This window comes from Atta cephalotes (assembly GCF_000143395.1).
Source record: "Atta cephalotes unplaced genomic scaffold scaffold00013, whole genome shotgun sequence".
Lineage (NCBI taxonomy): Eukaryota > Metazoa > Arthropoda > Insecta > Hymenoptera > Formicidae > Atta > Atta cephalotes.
In genome coordinates, this window is record NW_012130077.1 from 6,071,922 (window position 1) to 6,086,906 (window position 14,985).

General features: G+C 31.8%; 2 protein-coding genes across 2 annotated transcripts in view; one reads left to right on the plus strand and one right to left on the minus strand.

Moving 5' to 3' along the window:
* Positions 1–3,780, minus strand: part of LOC105617648 (Golgi resident protein GCP60) — a 6,228-nt gene extending 2,448 nt beyond the window's left edge. The window contains exons 1-2 of the mRNA XM_012199205.1: positions 3,567–3,780; positions 1,781–2,886 (exon numbers count right to left, since the gene is read on the minus strand). Of these exons, the coding sequence (XP_012054595.1) occupies positions 1,781–2,886; positions 3,567–3,780 (1,320 nt within the window). The remainder of the gene's footprint in view (positions 1–1,780; positions 2,887–3,566) is intronic.
* A 5,475-nt stretch (positions 3,781–9,255) lies between these two features.
* Positions 9,256–14,985, plus strand: part of LOC105617649 — a 10,679-nt gene continuing 4,949 nt past the window's right edge. The window contains exons 1-3 of the mRNA XM_012199206.1: positions 9,256–9,340; positions 12,458–12,573; positions 12,707–13,327. Of these exons, the coding sequence (XP_012054596.1) occupies positions 9,256–9,340; positions 12,458–12,573; positions 12,707–13,327 (822 nt within the window). The remainder of the gene's footprint in view (positions 9,341–12,457; positions 12,574–12,706; positions 13,328–14,985) is intronic.

Genomic DNA, 14,985 nt, shown 5'->3' on the forward strand with positions numbered 1-14,985 from the left:
TTATATAAATAATAANAATTACTTACTACTACACACACACACACACACACACACACACACACACACACACACACACACACACACACACACACACACATCCAATTTTTGATTAAAATGCGTACTTAAATCTTTTTCCGTCTTGAAATGCAATTATGAATAGAACTAGAATAGTGGTATCACGAATTAAATTAAGAAATAATTTAATAATTTTTACTAATAAGTAGAGAGATGTAACGAAAGTAGTTATAAGTTATAACGAATGGGAAACGAAAAAAAAATTTTTTTTGCGAAATCGATTGCGAATGCAATGGGAGAGTTGTCGGTTTTGGTTAATATAAAAGGATTACGCTACTTTGATATATCTACACTGTTAAAAAATATTTAATGTTATCAATGAAAATAAAGTTATAAGTAACTTAAATTTAACGTTTACTTACATTAAATTTTATGCAAATCTACATAAAATTTAATAAAAAGTATACTAAACTTCGTAAAATTTTATGAAACGTTCACTAAATTTCATGTACATATACACAAATATACTTTTCAATTACAGATACATAAAATTAATTTAATATCATAAAATTGGATTTATGTAACTTAAAAGTATATTATATTAAATTTCATGATATTTTTAACAGTGTAGAGCAGAGCCTTCCAACTCGGTGTGCGTTATGAAATCCTTTTTCCTTCGATTAAACCTTTACCTATAGAGGCGAATCACAGTATCATAATATATTGTGATCTGTCTCTTGAGATCAGAAACCTAATAGGAGGAAGAAGGAAGAGAGCTTTCATAACGTAAAAGGCTATACCCGAGTTGGAAGATTCTGATCTAGAGCTTTAACATAATCAAGCTTCTTGTCATCTAAGGTTTATTCGCTTCGCATGTTCTAACATGCTTCGCTCATTGGAGTGAGTAGGAACTATGATAGGAGCATGCGACGTGAACAAATCTCTAGTGTTCCCGGCGAAGCTGTGAATAATGTGAATCTCACGGGCCGGATAATGGTGCTTTCCAAACGACTGTCTGACAGGGAACTATACTATGTACTATGGAATTATTCGAAATAGATTTCAATTGAAATTATTCGATTATTCTCTAGATTTCTATTTTTTAGGAAAAATGAAATAATTCCAATCGGAATTCATTCCGATTTATTCCACAATAGAAATCTAGGGAAATCTTGTGCAATATTTATCGTAATAATTGATAACTAGAAAGAAACTAAACGTTTTTCAAGAAGATATATGCTAACAATTACAATTCGACAACAATTTGTCTCAGTAGTCTAACTGTGAAGACGTTTGTCCGGAAAGAAATCCCTGGTCGAGATATTTTTTGCAACAAAATTAATTACGGGTTTCATGCTTATCAATATCATATTATTAATGTTTTCTAAGATATCTATAAGCATCGATATTATTAAATTGCTTATCAATTTAATTCGTGATATCGCTGTTCTAGTTCTGTCAAGATTGCATTTCAAGAAAATTAAATTCGGGGCGTAGTTTGAATATAAATTAATGATATAAATGTATATAAAATTCACACGGAATTATTTAAACATTAAAAATCCAGCTTAATCATTTAGAGTTTTTATTTCTAATTTGTTGAGCAATTATAATTCGTGTTAGACCGACGTCTTTGATCGAAAATAGACTTCATTTTTTTTAATTGATTTAATCTCGTCTAATATGAATTCTAATTACATAATTTAAATTGGGATTATGCAATTTCATTTGCGAATCATCTGAATACAGATATTCAAGTACTTACAGGTACTATAACGCTTATAGGTGGTGTGATCGTTTTACGTTCAGGTCTGGCATTACCATTCACCGATCCGCTCTCTAGATCTTCTCGCGGTTCGTATTCCTCTTCGTCCTCATCTTCCTCGGACTCGCTTATGTACACAGATACCTGGTTCGTTTCTGGTTTCGACCATTCGAAATAAACTCCGAAACCAATGTCGTAACCATCCGTAGCAAACTCCCAAAACAGACATGTACCGTCTTCATGCGTTGGTACTCGTACCGTAACAGTCTCACCATGGCCGACCTTAATAACTGCATCTCCTGTTTCCTTTCTAATGATCTGTTTAAATTCCTCTACGCCTTTTCTAGTCCACATCTCTGCAGGACTGATAGGCGGCCAGTCTTCCATCTCGTCCGAATCTTCATCATTTACGTTTTCATTCGTGTTATCTTTGTCATCATCATCATCGTGATCATCATCGTCTTTGCAAGTTACATTCTTCAATTGAACGTTCTTCTTCTTCAGTTTCTTCTCCTTCTCCTCCTCTTCTTCCTCTTCAATATGGTCCTCGACAACTAACTGGTTCTGATGGAGTTGTTGCATGTATTGATGATAATGCTGTTCTTGCAACTGTCTAATCAAAACGCCCTGCTGTTCCGGATTGCCGGGGTACTGTTGTTCAGCATATAATCTGAACTGATAATATGTTTGCTGATTTAAAGCATCCTGAATCTGTCTCCTCTGAGTTTCCTCCTTCAGTCTTTCTTCCTCTTGTTTCTTTTTCTCCTCCTCTAGCTCCTTAAGTTTCTTTTCTTCTTCCTGTTTCTTTGCCTCCTCTTCTCTCTTAAGCCGTTGTTTCTCTTCAAAATTCCTTTTTTGTGCCTCAACTACAGTTCTAAATAAAGGGCACAGTTTATCCAGCAATATTATAAAGCCTTCCATCGCCTGTTCTTTTGATATATCTCCCAGATTTTGCCATGCTACTCGCCTGTCCCTTCCAATCATATCTAAGACACCTAACGGTGGTGCATTTTCAGCTGTGTATTTTCCATGTGTCACTTGTTGCGTGAATGCTACCAATTTCAATTTATCCTCATAAGAGAGATGGACAGCTTTGCCTTCTTTTTCTAAATAAATTAAATCTTTTGATAATAATTTTGTTAAAAATTTATGATACATCATAAGATTTATTTACTTAATATTTGATTCCGAATTTAATCAAAATATGTAAATATATTCGTAATTCTTTTCACATAGCACTTGCGTATACATATATCTAGTCTATTTTGATCAAATAATTTTATTTTTCAAAATATTTTATTTTTCAAAATAAAACAAACAAAATGCCATCAACAATTAATGGCTATATTGTATAAATTTATGTATATCGAAGAACTCTAATGTTATTTCATATAAAAATTTTTATAAATGCATTTTGTAACTCTGAAAGTATTAAAAAATGTATATAGATATATGTATACGGTCCTCTACATTTAACAATTATAGTAATAAAATATAGCATAAAAAATTTATACCCATTAGACAAATAATAAAAATTATCCTCTAGTTGTACTATATTTAGTAAATAACATTTGGAATAAAATTTTTATTTGAATTCGTTCACCTTTCTTTGATGTAAAAAAAATAGCAATAGAAAAATGCATGACAATACAAGTGTTTGTATGGAGAAATGTGAAAGATTTTTATCTTAATAAATAATTTGATTTAAATGATGTTAAAAATGTGCTTAGGCACTGTGTATTACGAGGTGGACAAATTTCTGATGATTAAATCGTCGAGCGCTCACCTTTGTAGAAGTTGAGTGCGAATTTGTAAAGCTCTCGCGTCTCAAAACCCCAGAGTCGTGGCTCGCAGTTTTTCGCCGTAACGTCCACGTCATTGCTGTCGGTCCTGTTTGTCGCATTTTTGTCGTCTTCCGTCGCGGAAACGCTCAACTCGTCGACCCACTCACTGAGTGCAGACACATCCTCCTCGGCAGCGGCCGCCATTTGCGTTAGCATCTGACACGTCGATCGATGATTGATATAAATCGCGTGTGCCTAACCTCGTTGAGGTTGATCTTGTTCTTGTCCAGCGTTTGATCGCGACCGCTGAATCGGCTGAACGCCGAACAGCAGTCGCGGCATTATCTCGCGAGCAACATGACGGACAACCTGCTCCAAGAGTGCGTGCGTGCGATAATTCACGCACAATAATGAAACCGCACGAGGAAAGATCCTGGACCTGGAACAATCCTCAATTGCCAGCGATTGTAACGCCAAACACTGCTTGACGGTTGCTGTGTTGTGCTGTTCGTGCTACAGATCAGCAAAGGCGAATCAAGGCGAATAATGCCGAGTAACGTAAAGTGACCAATCAATGCAAACGAAAGTTCGACGCAGTGACGATGGCACCCCCGTGATGTATCTATATATATATATGTGTGTGTATGTGTGTATGTGTGTGTGTGTATGTGTGTGTGTGTATGTGTGTGTGTGTATGTGTGTGTGTGTTTGTGTGTGTGTGTATGTGTGTGTGTGTTTGTGTGTGTGGGTGTGTGTGTGTGTGTACATAAATTACGACGCAATGAGGCAAGTACCATATATGTCAATACATACGTATTGACGTACATACACCTTTTGGTATACATGTGTCGTCTTACCCTTGATTACTAGGTCGTCCTTCTCCCCCTCAGTACACATTTACGTCTTTACACATATGTCTAGATCTTGCACGTTTTTTTCCTTCTAGTAAAATGATAATGTGCACGGTTCGATACAGTACGGGAATAAATAGAATAGTCATGGAAGAATAGGTCTCTTTTGCTGATGTACTATTACCTAAGAAGTATATTCAATTGTGATATACGATTGTTTTAATTTACACAGCTAACGTTAAATATTTATAAAAGGTTCCTAAAATCCCCAAAAAACATTCCGAAAGTATTCTGGAATATTCCAAAATATTTACGATATGTATAAAAACAACATTCATATAAATATCGATTAAAAATTCTATTTATATATCATTACATATTTCGGAATGTTTCATATATGTAATGTTTCGCAAAATTTTAATTTTTCCAGAAGTTCCAGGTCTAGTCATCCTTGAATAGGTTTTTAAATAAAATTTTGTTTTGAAAACACTTCATACTTTCACCTTGGAGCCCAATTTTGAAGCTTACTTTAGGCCTCATCCACAATAATCGCACACATGATAAGAATATAAGTTAATATTATATTTCATTCCCAAAGATGCGCAGTCGTCATGGACTTCTTTGACCAATTAAAAATTTGTCCTAAATTTAGGCATTTGATTGGTTGTTCTAATTTAGGAGAAATATTTGATTGGTTGTTTTAATTTAATCTGCCGGCCATTATGCACAATGAAATACTTTACATTCTTATACTATGGGCGCACAGTCTGTCTCGTAGATCGCAAGCTTGTTGGTACAAGTCAATTTTAATATTGACTCATCAGAGTTTGTGCGATTATTGTAGATGAGGGCAAAGCCTTATGGGCTTTACACTTAACAAAGGCGAAATGCTTATATTTTCTTCCAGATAATTCTTGTTAACGAGTAAATGCTTTTTGACGCAGCCTCTATCGGCGGAGATGTGTACTGCTTGCACGCTCGCGATTCTTGCGTGATATATACATATCACGAATAGTCATACAATATTCTGAACATTTCATCGACATTTGTATATTCTTTGCATATTCTTTGATCTACGATTCTTTCACTGTGTTGGAATATTCGGCACATTGGGAATACGAATCGAACTTTCGAATAAATATTTAGAATGAATATCTAGATTATCACTTCCCTGTTTCGTAAAAATGCATATTGCATATGCTCTCTGTATCATGTTATCTTTGTTTAATATTTCGGTAATAAAGAATCGGTAAACAAGGATAAAATTATACATTATATACGCTTTAAAGCGGGGAGCACAGACTCCTGCATAACGCATAACGCATAAGGTATATGTGTTATATGAAATTCAACCTATGGTCGCAGCACAGATTTTTGTATAACGCATAATGCATAAGAGAATCAACTAATTAGAATCTTTCCTTTCTTTTCATTCCATGGAAAAGAAAAATTTCGATTGTTTGATTCCCTTATGCACTATGCAATGTGTTATGCAAGACTCTGGGTGCGTTCGGGGAGACACTATTCGCGTTATGGACGCAAACGCTACCATTGCTGTTCTTGGAGTCATAGCGCGATAGCGTTAGCAAGCTCCATGAACGATCCTAGCGTAGCGTTGGTAGCATTTAACCAGAGAGATATATTTGTCGAGGTTAATGTTGGAGATTCTGTTTTCAATCTCCAACTTTTCCCTATAATTAAAATTTTTAAGGTTTTGTAAAGTATTTGTAACGTAAATTTTTTATTTTCTCGTGAATAACAGAATGCAATCTCAATTGCAATCTCTATGATAGCTTGCCGCTAGGCTGAAGTGAACAATGTAGAAACTAGATCAAAAAATTAATAGTTACACTAAGTAGATTAATCAGATAAAAGGAAGAAACCTTGAGCATCCGTTGTCAATTTCAGAAGAAGAAGCATATCTACATAAGAATCTTAAGCATCTGCAGTGGAATACCCTGTTGCGCTATACCGCAATAGTAACTTTTTTCCGTATATGGGAATTAAAAATTGCCAGTAACAAGATACTTCTGACTTTCACATTTATAATGAAATCAAATACAAGTTGCACTTCGCGGAAACTTTGAAAAGTTAAAGATGATACACAAGCAAGAATTACGTTCACTCCAGCCTAGTGGCAAGCCATCAGCAGAGATTAAAATTAAGATTGCATTCATTATAATAAAATATGAAATTGACGTATTAACATATTACGTACGTTTACTCTACAAAATTCTAAGAGAGAAAAGTTTGGTGACACTCGAGAACAGAATTCCCTTAAACATTAATCTAACTTGGACGAATGTTAAACGCTACTAATGCTACGTTCACGTATCTGTAAACGCCAACGCTATCAATACACTATCTCGGAAGAAATAGCGTTGATAGCGTGCAATTGTGATGTAACGTTACCATTAGTGACATCATGATCGTGTTTGTTAGCGCTATCTGCAGCTCCGCGAACAGTTTGTAGTGCTAAATAGCGTGAATAGTGTCTCCTCGAACGCATCCTCTGTGTTGCAGTCATATCAGTTCTTTATTTTATGGAAAAGAAAGAAATAAAACACTTTGATTGATTCATTTTCGTATGTCTCATGTGTTGTGCAAGAATCTGTGCTACTCGCTTATGCATTGAAGATTGACACACATTCTACAATAAGCCATAGTAATAAATCAGAAATCAGAAGCTAGAAATTAATCAATTATTCTTTCTACATTCCACTAAAATTGGTCAATTTCTAGCTTTTAACTTTTGATTTATTATTAATGGCTTATTGTAGAACATATATGAGATTAAAGATTTAAGCGGGAAGCACAAATTTTTACAATGCATAACATAAAACATAAGAAATCCAATCAATTAGAATTCTTTATTTCTTGGAAAGGAAACGAAGGATTGCGTGTTATGCGTTATGTAAGAGTCTGTGCTCCCCGCTTAAAGATTAAAATTTTAATGAAGACAAAGAAATTTTTGACTTCTTTTGTTCTGATTGGTCAAACTTCAATCTTTCAATCTTCAATCTCATTCTTCAATGCGTAGTCTGATTCCGGCCTTATGCATAAGAAAATGTACCAATCAAAGTCTTTCGTTTCCTTCTTTTTCATGAAATAAAAAACTCTGATTGGTTGGATTTCTGATTTTATGTGTTGCATTATGATAAGTTTGTGCTCCCCATTTAAGCCTATGATGGGAAGCACAAACTCTTGCATAAATACATATGGATATGTTCTTAGTGCTTGCACATTATATTTTCGTACTTAGAAGTTTGTTCCACGACGAGTGTGAATCGGAACGGACATGTTTGTCTTATATCGGCTTGAGTGTTGCATCATCCTCAATTTTTATTAAGCCTGCCGGTTTTTTTGTTTTGATTTCATGTTTCGTTTTTATTATTCTCCCACCAGCGCCGTTCCTTTGCGAAGATATGCGCGGAACACATTTGATGCTGAACATATTGTTTGAAACTATTGCTTAGTTTACATTTAATACACGTACCAATTAGTAACTTCCTATTAAATTATTTTAATATTAGCGATATATTCAAAGAATGATATACTAAATTGATACAATATGAATCAAAATAATTAATTAAATACACATATCGTACATATGTTTACACATATCACCGAAATTAAGATCATTCAATAGAAAGTTACTAGTACTCGTATCAAGTGCACGATGTAAACTAGACTTATGTTTTTATTTGAAATTTTATATTTTTATGTTATTAAACAGATTGTATTTTTCATAACTATATTATTTCTTTATAATTATAATTGTAATATGAAATATATCAATAAAGAATATTTTGCGTTATTTTATGCTTTCAATTACTTAGTTTACATCGTGCACTTGATACACATACTTACTAGTAACTTTCTATTAAATTATTTTCATTTCAGCGATGTATCCAAAGAATGATGCTAAATTGGTTATTACTAAATTGGTACAATATGCATCAAAATAATTAATTCAATACACATATATATGTATATATATGTATACACATATCGCCGAAATTAAGATCATTCAATAAAAAATTATTAGTTTGTACCTGTATCACCGACGAGATACTATTAAAGACTGTCGACAACTGATATAAATTTGCTATTATTAACATAAATATTTGGCTTATACATTATTAAATTCATGAATTTTTATTACATAAATAAATATGCATATTTGTAAAGCTATAATATTACAGAAAAATTATAATTTTTTCTTTGCAGTTATCATCTCTGATAATCAAACTTTGATAATAACACTGAAATCACAATTTTAAAGAAAAATCGAGTATTATTGAGCTTTCAATGCAGTATGTCTATTAAACTAATAAATCTTAAATTAATACAATATTATCAGTTTTTAACTCTTAATTATTTCATTTATTCACAAAAACGCTTACTCCCGTAAGGATGTCGGTTTTTAATAGTATCTCATCGGCCTGTCAATCAAATGTTCGTTGTTAACTAGGCTAATAAGTTTTTCAATGTAAGTGCGCCATTTCCTTCCATTGTGATTCGTACTGTCATAATAAGGACCAGCCAATCGAAAACATGGGCCGATGGCTAGACTCTGTTTTTCTAGGGACTCTAGTGACGAACCTGTCTACAATCTATACTAATTTTCTATGGCTATGCCTGAAGGCGATGCTCTCTGATTATACAAAGAAACTCTTTATTTACTTTTCGTTAAAATCAGAATCTCGCGTAGGGATAAAGCCGATAAAGTCGAGGTATTGTGTTCAGTATTTCATGACCACGGATATTGATACAAAGGAAAAGAAAAGAAAGACGAACTTGCGCAATTTTCATAAGTCCACTTTATCTTTGACGAGAGATGTCTGACAGTATGGAGCGAGAGAAAAGTGAAAGGTTAACTGCGAGGGAAATCGAGGAAGAGGAAATGAAACGTGAACTTACGGGTAATCAAATATGTTTACAGTGAGAATAATTGAAATGAGATAATTAGAATGCGGTACTATTAAAGATCAATCTTGGGCAAATTTTTATCCTTGTAAAAAAGAGGGTCCAGAGATAATTGAAGAACGTTGACATTATCGATAATTGATATAAATTTGTCGTTATTTATTATTGACATAAATATTTGACAATAATAAGATTATATTAAGACCGAAAATGAAATTAAATACTAAGCATATTCAAACCTATAATGGTCAAAACAAAATCTTCTCAATGCCTAAATAATTCACAGTAAATTATTTATATCCTATGTACATGCATATATTACTATACTTTTTGTAGTTATTCGAACTGTGCGTCGAAATTTTTTTGGATTTTATTAAACGCAATTAAACTACTGCATCACTACTAATATCACAAGTTAAATTAAAAAGCAAATTCTCAATCTTTGATCCGATATCATATTATAAAGGTGTTAATATGCTGGAAACCTTAAATAAATTTATTGCGAAAAATATTACCTGGGCTGAGATTTGAATCCGGATCTCTTGTATTTCGTACGAGCGTCCTAAGCCATTAGATCACCAAAGCCTTAGTAATATTCTTCGCAATAATCAATGTAAGAACAATAATGCTTCTTGCAGGCAGTATGTATAAACAACAAAATTTTATTAAGACCGACATGAAATTAAATATTAAGTATAAGCCTATATTCAAGCCTATACTAAGCATATAATAAATATTTGACTAATACATTACTAAAGTCAGGATTTTTTTGTAAACGACATTTTGTAAATGTTCTATAAATGAGTGTACATATTTGTAATGCTATAATATCTTATATATATTGCTGCAAAATTATAATTTTTTTCTCTACAATCATCATCTCTATTGATAAAAAACATATACACAATAACATTAAAATCACAATTTTAAATAAAAATCAATTATTATATGTATTGAGTTTCAAATGCATATCTATGTCTAAGAAATTAATGAATTAAATCAATCATAAAATTAGTACTATATTACTAGTTTCTTACTCGCAGTTTCTTCATCATTTAAATGTATTAACTAGAATGCGAATTCTTGTAAGGATGTCTGTTTTTAATAGTATCTCGTCAGTAATATTCATATATGAATATATAAATGTATAACTATATATATATATGTATATCTTACTGGTTGTATTCTCACATGTACGGCCTAATAAAATTCTTATTGTTTATAAATATATAATTGTTAATTCTATAGATATACCGATTTGATTTGTTGGACTTGAAATACAATCATAAACTGAAATAATTTCAGAATTAATTGATAGTCAATTTAATAATAATGCTTGTAGCATGTCTTAAATGTAGAATAAAATTTGTTTAGATGAGTTTATTTTCGAAAAAATCAATTTTAAATTAAAAAAAATATTTACAGATTTATAACAGTACATGAATTTGAATTACATTTTTTTACAAGCCATCTGTCCCCTGTCAATTTTATTTTAATAGAGATTATATTATAATTATATAATAATTATTGTTAAAAAAACATACAATAATATTTAAGCGAAAGTAAGTGGAAAAATTATCTTTTTGATCGTATTATTGATTACAAGAATATCTTATATATTTTCTGCAAGTGTTATCACATTACATATAAAATTATAAATAAAATATTTTTTAACCTGAATTTAAATATGTATAAATTATAGATAACCCCATGTAACAAAAATAATTTTTTTTCACACTAAGAAAATCAAATTGTCCTTGAAAATGGAGAGACAAATATAGATATTCTGCGACATTAATTGCATTGTTATGAACATTTGAAGTTTAGAGGAAATCATTTCAGACATGAGATAAATTTTTGCGATTGTTTGAAAGTGTTTCTACGTCAAATTAGTCGCAAAACATTAAAAAAATAATAAAATTGAAACAAGTGGAGCAAATTGACGAAAAAGTGCATTTTTAGTCAAAAATTATTTAAAATTGAAAATTCTTTTTTTTAGAAAGCAGTTAATATATATTTTTTTAACATTCACAAAGAAAATTATACAAAGACTATAAAAGGGAGGAAATTGAACAATTTTTTTTTGTTAAAAATTTTTTTCCATTTTGCTTTTCTTCACTTTAACTTTATAATTTTCTTATTCAACTTTATTTCAATTTTATATGAAAAAATTATTTTCAGACAATCAAAACTTTATTCTGTACCGAAGTAACATCTCTAAACTTCAAAAGTTCATAAAAAACGCAAATAACTTACCGCGAAATGGAATGTATATCTAGATTTTATCTTGTGTATGCTAGATTTTATCTTTGTACTTTCATGAACAATTATCTTGTGTGAAAAACCATGCTGTCCCATGGTTTAACAGGCAGATAATAACATTATATAATAGTATTAGTTAACAATCAATGATTATTTGTCAAAACATATTTCATTTTTTTTAGTTAAATATTAATTTAAAACTTGATTTAAGCCTGTGACCATGCTGCTATCCGAATTTGTATGCTTGCAAAATACTGCTGGCTGTTTTGCTGGTTAATTTAATTTTGGATGGTATGAATTTTTACGTTGGCGAAGCAGCTGATATCTATTTGATAAAAAGTCTGTTCTTTTTAGCTAAGGTTCTTGTACGATTCATCTTTCTTCCTTTTTTCTCGTTTGAGAAAAAAAGGGAAAAGGTGCAAGAAGTTCAGCTAAAAAGCACAGGCTTAAAAAAAACACTTGGCGATAGAATAGTACAATTGTATTGTTTTTAATTTTTGCGAAGAGATCTAAAACTGCGTTTTAATTGGTTATCATAATGAGCCAGCACAACATGTAAGACAAACGGCGCGCGCGCACACACACACACACACACACACACGCACACACGCGCACACGCACACGCACACACACACACACACACACACACACACACACACACACACACACACACACATCTATCATTAATAAAAAATCCAGTAAATTATTATTGTCAGCCAGCAAATTATTGTGATATTTCTAGCATAGCAATCAAGTTGTATACCATTAGTATACAAGTAATCCTGCAAGAAAAAAAGGCTTTAGAAAAGACTAAGAATGCATTTGTTAAAAACACAATTAATATTTTTTAGGTATTGGAATATACGAGCCAGGATTTACTTATAAAGAAATGAAAAGACTACTCGAATTTGTTAACGAATCTCAAGATACATCGAACGTTACTTCCAATAATAAAAATACGCAGCAGGTATAATTACAATTGTATACTTTATACGCAATTGCAACTTTGATATGCATTGAGAAAATGAGATCTTTTATATAATGACAGTAATGAAAGAAAGGAGAATGGAAAGGAGAATTCATTGTCTGAAATTTTTTAGGCAATACAACATTCCGATAATGAATGCCTATCAGATGTTACATCTGACATAAACGTGCAGCAAGAAGTGACTTTGAAGAAGTGTACAGAAATGCCAAAACCATCATACTCGTACAAATTGAATCATACGTCTCCAACTATGCACGAACGTAGAGCCGTTCATTATATCAACAGTCCGGAATTTTCCCTTTTTGAAGTACGAAGCCCTATTTACCACTCTGACAATGATGAGCAATTCGAAAAACAGTACGATAACTCCAATTCGCACACTACAAATCGATATTTCTCATTGAGATTGGAAAATATTTCGCGAGGATGCCAGAATGTGACGGAGAAAAGATTGGCGCAGGATACGCAAAGTGAAATTGTCCAAAAGCTAGAAAGATGGCGATTGAATCCGCTCGATGTTTGCATCAACGAAAACGACGTGCCTTTGCGACAGCCAAATAGATCTTTAGCTCGAGAGCGTATGCCATTTGAGCATTGTAAAGAAGCGCACATGTCCGATCAGTGTGATCGAGTAATACGATCTGTGAACCAGCATTTGAAGGAAATGGCAAACTTGTGGTACAGTTGGCGCCCCATTATCAGTCCGATATTTCAATGGGGGTCACCCATTCAGGTGGGTACCTCCCTCCCATATGGTTCGTATCGTTAACGAGCGTGAAGTACTTTACTTTTTGAGTGTATTTAATTCGCGATTTTTTTTAACATGGTCGTTATTATATAATTCGGTATTGTATAATTTATGTATAACAGTTCTTTTAGACGTAAGATTTTTGTTTGGATATACATATTATTAAAAGCATATTTGCGTTCTTTGTCATTTTAATATATTTAAACAATTTTTTTCATAAGATACAATTTTGACTTTTTCTGGATTTTGTTTTTTATTCTCAGAAGCTTTTTTATTATTAAAAACACGTAAATGTGAAACATTATTATTAAAAATATTTTAAATTTGTATTTTTAGCATAAATGATTATGTTCAGGCAAACTACACTATTTATCTATTTATTAAAAATTGTATTACCGATCATATCACAATTTGCAAGATAAGAGATATTTTAAACATTTAAATATTTTTTATAAATATATTAAAATATTTTCTAGTTATATGTATATATTTAAAAAAATTATGTGTTGCAGTTACAAATATTTTCGTAAGTAAAGTAAAAAAAAACATGTACACACTTCTTATACAAATACAAAAATATACACTTACAAGCGAAAATATAATTCTTTTCATACCTAAAATGGACAATTTTACAAATCTCTCGCATTTTCACTCTAAATAATCTAAAGTTACAAATTGCATAATACTATATGTATTTTAGAAACAATGAGAGATATTAAACTTTTTTATTTCGTTTTTGCTAATCTTCAAATACATGTCTATTTCATTTTAAGCACACTAATCCTATCAAAGAAGATTATTTATGTCGTTATTTATATAAAAAATTATTTTGATAACATACTTGTATACAATTTTTCTGCAAATTGTGGCATAATATATAGAAACTAAAAAATACGACTTTTAAAGAATAAGTAGAGTAGCCATTACCTTGAACATATTCGTTTAAATTAAAAATATTTAAATTTAAGATTTTTTATATCATAATATAAAAAAATGATTGCATTCAGCAATCAAATTGATAAGTGAATGCTCAATGATTCTTTAATAATAATAATGATTAGTTCTTGCCTTTAATTCTCTGCTGAATCTAAGTGTAGGAATCATATTAAAGAATTATTAAGCGCTCACTGATCAGTTTTGTTGAACGCAATCAATAATTTAAGAAAAGCCTGTTCTTTATCGCTGCACTAAACTATATTAAAATTTTCTTATAGCGTTTTCCCTTGGAATTTACTGGGTGTTTGCCTTGCATTGTACCAGTTGTGTGTAAACGCTACACTGTATTAGAGTGGTGTGTACGCTACTTCATTATTGCGCTAATCCTGCTTCTGTTGATTTCATTTTCAAATTTTAAATTTCGCACTGATTCACTCTTTGAGATGGTGTAGCAAAATCCCACCTCATGCATAAAATTTGCGCTACATCGTAGCCATGGAAACACGGCACCGAACTACACCGAATGAGTTCGCTTATTATCAGCCATGGAAATACGATCTGAGTGCACTGGTGCAACCAAGAGAAAACGCAATTATTTTTTGCCAAACACACACACACACACACACACACACACACACACACACACACACACACACACACACACACACACACACACACACACACACACACACACACACACTACTACT